The sequence below is a fragment of the Notothenia coriiceps genome, unplaced genomic scaffold, assembly GCF_000735185.1.
Source record: "Notothenia coriiceps isolate Sejong01 unplaced genomic scaffold, NC01 NC01_scaffold00008960, whole genome shotgun sequence".
Lineage (NCBI taxonomy): Eukaryota > Metazoa > Chordata > Actinopteri > Perciformes > Nototheniidae > Notothenia > Notothenia coriiceps.
The window spans coordinates 123,431-131,873 of NW_011341661.1; the positions used below are offsets into that span (position 1 = coordinate 123,431).

The 8,443-nt window shown below is 42.1% G+C and overlaps 1 protein-coding gene across 1 annotated transcript; it reads left to right on the plus strand.

Moving 5' to 3' along the window:
* The first annotated feature begins 806 nt into the window (after window positions 1–806).
* LOC104944933 (E3 ubiquitin-protein ligase HERC2-like) lies at window positions 807–2,900 on the plus strand. Its single transcript, XM_010770538.1, has 4 exons — window positions 807–1,067; window positions 1,396–1,573; window positions 2,485–2,566; window positions 2,693–2,900. The coding sequence occupies exons 1-4, from the start codon at window positions 991–993 to the stop codon at window positions 2,866–2,868; spliced, it is 513 nt and encodes a 170-aa protein (XP_010768840.1). The 5' UTR covers window positions 807–990; the 3' UTR covers window positions 2,869–2,900.
* Window positions 2,901–8,443: the final 5,543 nt, after the last annotated feature.

An 8,443-nucleotide genomic window follows, 5' to 3' on the forward strand; every position in this document is an offset into this window, starting at 1 on the left:
AGCTGCTCTTCAAAGTAAAATAAAAAAGGTTTTTCATGTTGTTATCAGATTCCACTTGTGTCCTCTCAGAGTATGAGTTGTTGTCAGCAGTTGTGATAATACTTCAGCTCTTTTTGTCCACAGAGTCTTTGTTGCTCTCTGCTTTGTGATTCAGCATCTTAAACATCTTTGCCGGTTTGAATGTTCCTTTTGACTTCTTTAGCTCCTTCAGTCCTTCTTTCCGGAAATCTGGGGAGAGATATTTGCAGTTAGGTGCAGAAAAAAGTATTTTATAGAGCATACATGTGTTTCAGAAGATCCAAACACATACTGACAGAATGAAAAAGGAGGGACTTCCAGATAAGACACATATTCTCACCTTTGTTCTTCCTCATGGCTTCCAAATGCATATCTTCTTCACTTTCCCTATGCAAAACAACAACAACAAAGTTGAATGTATGCTTCTCAACATAAATTATTTGAATGTGAAAGCCAGTGTATTTTTGTTGATTAGCATTTTAAGAATGAATAGGGTTACAGGGCAAACACAACAACATGAGAAACAGTTCAAATCTAAAATACATTAAAAACTAAATAACAGTCTGTACAACACTCTCCTACATTTTGGCTACATGGTCTGTTTTGGTTATAATTGTGGTTTAAATATTGTACGCCTTCAAGTGAAGATCAACTATGTATGGCTTGTTAATTGATGTACAATAGTAGAGACTAAGCTGAACACTTGTGGCTTTGAACTGCTCAATCTAACCTATCAATGTACCAAATGTATTTTCTGTGTGTCTTCAATAAAAAACATATTGTGTTGTATGTAACCGTTGTGTCCGTGCTGCAGTGACGGTGGAGGGGAAGATCTATGCCTGTGGAGAGGCCACTAACGGCCGGTTGGGCCTGGGTCTCTCCAGCGGGACCATCCCAATCCCCCGCCAGATCACTGCACTCAGTAACTACGTGGTGAAGAAAGTCGCAGTGCATTCTGGGGGACGGCACGCCATGGCGCTGACCGTGGACGGGAAAGTGTTCTCGTGGGGAGAGGGAGACGACGGCAAGCTGGGACACTTCAGCAGAATGTACGTTCAGCTGCACGAATACTGTTGTTATTATTCTTACAATAAATGCACATTCAAGAGCCTAAACATATTTGAAAATTACACATTTTTGGCACCAGAAATGTGCATCAAAACATGGTCAAGTCTATTGATAGTGATTTTTGATATAGTCTTCCTATCAATTGTTTTTAGGTAGATAATACACAGATAATATTTGACCGTCATTTCAAATGTTTCCACGACATTAGAATTTTCCTGGACACGTTAACCTGCTCCAATTATTATACATTATGGACAACTTTCTTCTAATATGAGTAATAATTACATGTTTTTCCATCTTTTCCCGTAGGAACTGTGACAAGCCTCGGCTGATCGAGGCTCTGAAGACGAAGCGTATCCGGGACATCGCCTGTGGCAGCTCGCACAGCGCCGCCATCACCTCCAGCGGGGAGCTGTACAGCTGGGGCCTCGGGGAGTACGGCCGCCTCGGACACGGAGACAACACCACGCAGCTCAGGCCCAAACTGGTACGTCTGTACTTCTTCTGTCTAACCACTTCTATAGAGTGGTGCAGTGACGAGTCCTAAAACCCGGAAGTGAGTTAGCATTTTACCACTTCCGATTCCCTCGTCTCAGAGTCAACGGGTTTTTGAGCATTTCTTTGGAAAATAGCTGGAAATAAGCTCTGTGGTTGAGACACATTGAAGAGACGGATCACGTTTTGTTCTACGACATTAAATCCATCAGCAGTGACCTCACTGGTGAGTTTACGTGTCTGAAAAACGATGGTTGTTAACAAGTGGCTGAATAGGACTACAGAAGTTGTCGAGGCCGTTGTACGTCATTACACCGAACACGTAAACACTCCGCTAAGTTTGTTTGCCCTGTTCTGCTTGAAAGCAAGTACCTGCCTCCTGCAGACTGTTACAACAAACGCTTCAACTTGTACCATTTAGAATCTGTATGTTTTGAATATGGATCTGAAGTTGCCGTGACGTTGAAGTCGTGCGACCCTGCTGTAGTTAGTTTATAGCATAACGTTAGCATTTTACTTCTGGCGATTAGATTTATGATTCGAAAATGATAAAAGTAGGGTAGACATGTGGAGATTATCCGGCTGAACAAAACATGCATTTATCAAACAGGTTCGTTTTCCACAGACCTTATTTTTTTTACAATAATCCAAAGGAGAAATCCCATTGCTTTTTGTCGAGGGTGCCCCATGCGCAGTTTACTTCCGGGTCGGCCTACACAAATACGTCATCCCTGCACCGCTCTATACTCTGCAGGGACACAGATGGGCTTAAGACTTCATACACAGTCAAAGAGCTACAAGAACAAAAATGCTGATATTTTTTGAGATTCATGAATTTTTCAAGAATGCAGATATTCTCTGAGATTTAAATTGACTATGAACTCCGTTTTCTGTGTCTTCTAGGTGAAAGTGCTTCTGGGACACAGAGTTATCCAGGTGGCTTGTGGGAGCAGGGACGCTCAAACTCTGGCCCTCACTGATGAAGGTATTTCTGTTCATCAACTATCCTTCAGAGTATATAGTGTGTATTCAAAAGTCTCCTGAACCACCTTAATTACGCCTGAGAAGCTTTCTTTCCATTTAGTGATGCATGTATTTTCTTTCCTGTCAGGCTTGGTGTTCTCCTGGGGGGACGGGGACTTTGGGAAGCTGGGTCGTGGAGGCAGTGAAGGCTGCAACATCCCCCAGAACATCGAGAGGCTGAACGGACAGGCGGTCTGTCAGATCGAGTGTGGAGCTCAGTTCTCTCTGGCACTCACCAAATCTGGAGTGGTGTGGACCTGGTAAGAAGGAGGATTTTTTAAAACGTTACATTCATTGTTTCAGGGTGATTCTGAAACATCTTTCCCTGGACTGCAGATGAAACATAGCCTCCTAAACGAATCATTTGTCATCTTTGCTTTCCAATGAGTGTTAAAGGTCACCTATTATGCAAAATCCACTTCTTCATGTCTCTTCTACATCAACATGTGTCCCCTCTTCTTCATGTCTCTTCTACATCAACATGTGTCCCCTCTTCTTCATGTCTCTTCTACATCAACATGTGTCCCCTCTTCTTCATGTCTCTTCTACATCAACATGTGTCCCCTCTTCTTCATGTCTCTTCTTCATCAACATGTGTCCCCTCTTCTTCATGTCTCTTCTACATCAACATGTGTCCCCTCTTCTCCATGTCTCTTCTACATCAACATGTGTCCCCTCTTCTTCATGTCTCTTCTACATCAACATGTGTCCCCTCTTCTTCATGTCTCTTCTACATCAACATGTGTCCCCTCTTCTCTGAGACTGCCAAGGCACACNCCTGTGTACTCTCATGTTCCGATTAACCCAGCTTCCCCAAATTTCTTTCTTTTTGGTGTCTATATACACCGGGATCCGGAGTCATGGATGATCTTGCGGTCCTGTGTCATGGATCGCAAGTCCTGGATCTTGAGTCGTGGCTGTGGTCCTGGATCATAAGTCCTGGATGGATATCCTCGTGGATTCATCTTCCTATTATACACACATGCATTTCCAAACATTTGGACTACCTATGTTGCAAATGTATTATCTTTTCAATTTACACACGGCATCTATTGCATGTCTGTCCGTCCTGGGAGAGGGATCCCTCCTCTGTTGCTCTCCCTGAGGTTTCTCCCATTTTTCTCTTTAAACTGTGGGGTTTTCTCCGGAAGTTTTTCCTTGTACGATGTGAGGGTCTAAGGACAGAGGGTGTCGTATTGTCATACTGATATTCTGTACAAACTGTGAAGTCCACTGAGACAAATGTAACATTTGTGATATTGGGCTATATAAATAAACATTGATTGATTGATTGATATCTCTTCAGCTAGTCTTGACCAATCATAAATGTACGGACAACGCCCTGTGTAATAAAAATGTATGCAACGTGCAAGGTTTGAGGTTCTTGTCCGGAAATAGGCTGAGAGATTGCAGGTTTGCTGTCTGTGATTTCTATGACGTGACGGAGTCCTTGATATAGTGATATATATTTTGCTCCCTTATAATAAATAGTTAAACTAGAAGTTGTCTGTCTTTCCTGGAATTTTGAACACAACACTGAGCTTTCAACTAAAGACACAGCCACGCAAAAACTGCGGCGTATACGGCCCCTTATGGGTACTGCAATTTCTGTGCCGGAGCGGCGTTCTGGTGCTCTCCGTCAGAACTGCACCCCTGTCAGACGGGCCGTATACCACGTGATGACACGTTAGGCTCGTCTTGTGTTCAATGACCCTGACATTGGCCAGGAAAAACAGGCACTCGTTTAATTATTTTTCGGTCTAGATTTCTTAATTTTTTTTATTTTTTGCGTGTGTTAAAATTACCTCGAGAGCCATACCAAATGGTCTCGCGGTCCGTATACGGCCCGGAGGCCGAAGGTTCCCCACCCCTGATGTAGAGTAATATAGTTGGAAGCAAAACAGTAATAGGAAAAGACACAGGAAAACAAAACAAAAGACACACCATTGTTAATTGACAGCTCCTATTTTATATTCTGTTCAGCAGCCAATCTTTGGTGTATTTCTTTATTGGTGACTGCAAATAATGACATAATTAATACATTTCAGAAGTAGGGTAGTGTTCTTGGCAAAAAAAACTTCAAGATTATCCCAATGAAAATATAAATATAGTTTCTATATAAACAATTCCAGATAGATAAACAAATATTGACTCATCTGAACATGCCTAGTAAAACTGGTCCAAGTGATTTAAAAAGTCTATGTTTCACTTAAATTAGAAAGGACATCTACCTACATAATGTATATGCTCTGCAGTCTTTGTTTATCAGTGGCTCAATTCAGATCCAACAAAAGTGAGATACTTTGCTTAAAGTTTCCCTGAGCTTTCACTTCATTAGAATCCTATCACATTACTTTTTACAGATTGAGCTTAGTCAGCGGGTCTTGCACAATGCTCACCTCTCCCAGAGACAAAGACAGCCTGTGCATTTCGTTTTAAGAGCTCAGACATGAGTTAGAGGAAACATGGTTTTGTATTGATTACCTGCGACAGGAACCTTTTCAACAGACTCAGAGATCTATTCACTAAAAAACATGCACAAGACAAGTATTGATGCCAAAGCATACACAGCCTATCCATAATAATACATCAGTGAAAAAGAGGAATCAGCCAGCCACATTTCTCTGACTTAGAAGAAGAATGCTGTGGAAAAATACCCTATAAACAAGTTATATATTCTGTAATCAACATAAATGATCAGTTTAAAAACTAAGAATGTTTGAACTACACTGAACAAAAATATAAATGCAACACTTTTGTTTTTGCTCCCATTTTTCATGAGATGAACTCAAAGATCTAAAACATTTTCTATATACACAAAATAACCATTTCTCTCAAATATTGTTCACAAATCTGAAAAAATCTGTGATAGTGAGCACTTCTCCTTTGCCGAGATAATCCATCCCACCTCACAGGTGTGGCATATCAAGATGCTGATTAGACAGCATGATTATTGCACAGGTGTGCCTTAGGCTGGCCACAATAAAAGGCCACTCTGAAACGTGAAGTTTTGCTTTATTGGGGGGGTCTGGGGGGGTCCGAAAACCCTAGGGTTAAACCCTAACATGTCAACCATTGAGCATGTTTGGGATGCTCTGGATCGACGTATACGACAGCGTGTTCCAGTTCCTGCCTCAATGGCTGTGCAAAGTTGCTGTATATTGGCAGGAACTGGAACACGCTGTCGTATACGTCGATCCAGAGCATCCCAAACATGCTCAATGGTTGACATGTTAGGGTTTAACCCTAGGGTTTTCGGACCCNGCCAGACATTCTCATCCGGCCCGCACGACGGGGGTGACTGTGGCGTTGGCGGAGTGGTTACTGCGTTCGCCTCCCACCCATTCTTTTTTTTTTTACAACGTCTCGTGAGTAAGGTGCAGTACCGGAGTCCAACAGAGAGGCAGCAGCTGCGGGACAGTAGACTGCGTACTGCGAAACCTTCCCTGCCTTGAAGAAGAAGTGATCCTTCGTTGTGAAGAGTCTGGTTAATGCGCTCCGCANTGGATTATCTCGGCAAAGGAGAAGTGCTCACTATCACAGATCTTTTCAGATTTGTGAACAATATTTGAGAGAAATGGTTATTTTGTGTAAATAGAAAATGTTTTAGATCTTTGAGTTCATCTCATGAAAAATGGGAGCAAAAACAAAAGTGTTGCATTTATATTTTTGTTCAGTGTATTACAAGACGTTAGTGAAAATTCCATCCAGAAAAAGGGTTAAAAAAATAAGAATTTTTAAGATGTGAATTATTTTGCTTCTTTTCACCTTCTGCTTCTCTAAAACAAACAGGCAGAGGTTCCATCGATCTAAATCTATTACTTTTTTATGGAAATACTGCTTGATACAATTAGTTTTCTTGGATAGGGAAAGAAAAACAAAATGTCATCATTTTAAATAACAGCCTTGTATCCCTTGGAATGCAAGAAGTATTTTGCCCTTTATGCAGCAAAGGGAAAAGAAAGGTCAGGGTGGTGGATGGTTATGTAGTACATGAGTTTTATTTTTATCTTTTTAAAAAGGTAACAACAATCTTTTACTAAGATGTTTAACCTCCCTGAACTTAGATGTTTCTTAATACTTTATCTTCTATTACCATATCCCTAACCTCAACAATACTTTATTTACAAGTCAACCTTTGAAAAATGATCTTACTAATTTGAAAGTACCAAAACTAAAAGTAGTCATTTTGCAGATTGGTCCATTTCAGAATAATAGATATGATATGTTTTATAATTATTGATCATGAACCAATCTGCAAAATGACTACTTTTAGTTTTGGTACTTTCAAATTAGTAAGNGTGAACCTTGCCGCCGCCCAGAAAGACGTTGCCGCCCTGCAAATCTTCTAAAAATTAGAAGCGGCTTGACGTAACAACCCCTCCCTCGTACCGAAACGTTCGTAGTGCTCGGTAGGTTAGCCGGAGTTTCAACTTGTTACAAGTTGAAAACTCCGAGCTCCGAGAACCGTAGTCGGTTAGTTTAGGGCAAGTACGTTTAGGGCGATCCGTTACGCGATCGGTAGATAGTTGTGGCGCACGCTATCGATCCCTCTCGGTCTGGCGTCAAGTACAGGAGTAGGGAAGTGAGAAGGCTCTATAATGCATCGTTAGTTAGTGTGGATCCACTAGAATGCTGGTTGCTTGACAACGAAATTGGCCACTGTTCTGGGCTCCTTGGATCCAATTTGAGGCGTGTTGATGATCGAGACTAACCAGTCGTCCGGTCAACGCGAAAGTGACTCGAAACGGTCGAGAATGGACCGGTTAGCATTGGACGGAGGACCCCGTCGAATCCGGCCGAGTCCGTAGTCAATGGTCGTCTAGATCCCGGGCGAGATTTTTCTTTGGGTCGAAGCATCCTGGCCTTATGGTCTCGAGGGACTTCAATCACGGCGATTCTCTTGTAGACGAAGCATCAGGTACGGTCCTTTGGTCCGGTAAGCTCCTCCACCGTCTCTGTCCACCCACTTAGACCATCGCAAAAAGCGGACAAACACTCTCGAAAAATATCAGGCCTCCCCAATGAAGCACCACAACAACAATTGTAAGGATAACAGGAAACATAACGCCGGCGCCGCCCTCTAAGTACATAACCAGAACAAACCAAGCGGACAGAACAGCGAACTAACCAGTAATACCCTAAGTCAAGCCAAAGGACAACCCCAAAGACGTCCAAGGAAGCACGTCTGATCTCCTTGTAAAAAACTTGTCAGGCGTCGCGTTGAAAGCATTTTTCGATGCCTGTAGTGTAGACGGGCCGTATGGGAGACAATAAAGCTCTCTTATTGTTGCCACGATATGATACATTTGAAACACCAGGCGATGCGATACGATTCACCCCTGTTGCGATACGATTTGATTCAACATTATGTGATACGGGGCGATGCAAAATAATGATACTTCAATATGGTACGACAGGATTTTGGTTTTATTCCTGATATGCAGCAAATCATAAATCAACAAAAAAGTGCTTTACATATTTGGTTCTCTCTACTGGTGCATCCCATCATGCTGTTTCTTTATTACCTTCAAAAGCTCTCCAGAGTACAATAACACCTCACAGTTAAACAACGTAAGGATGCATTGCCCAGGATTAACAATGTGCAGATAACAGCTACCATAGAGCAATGCCCATACAGCTGCTGCCTGATGTGCTTCAAACTCATAGGCTGACTCACCAGGGAGCAGAAAGCAGTGGGTTCTATATGAACAATAAAGAAAATAACCTTTCACAAACAGGTATTTCATAACTGCTCACAGTGAGGAAGACATTTAAACTGTGATTGGCCGTCACAGGCTGCTGTAAACTAAACACCTCTCTCTCTGACAGAACACCT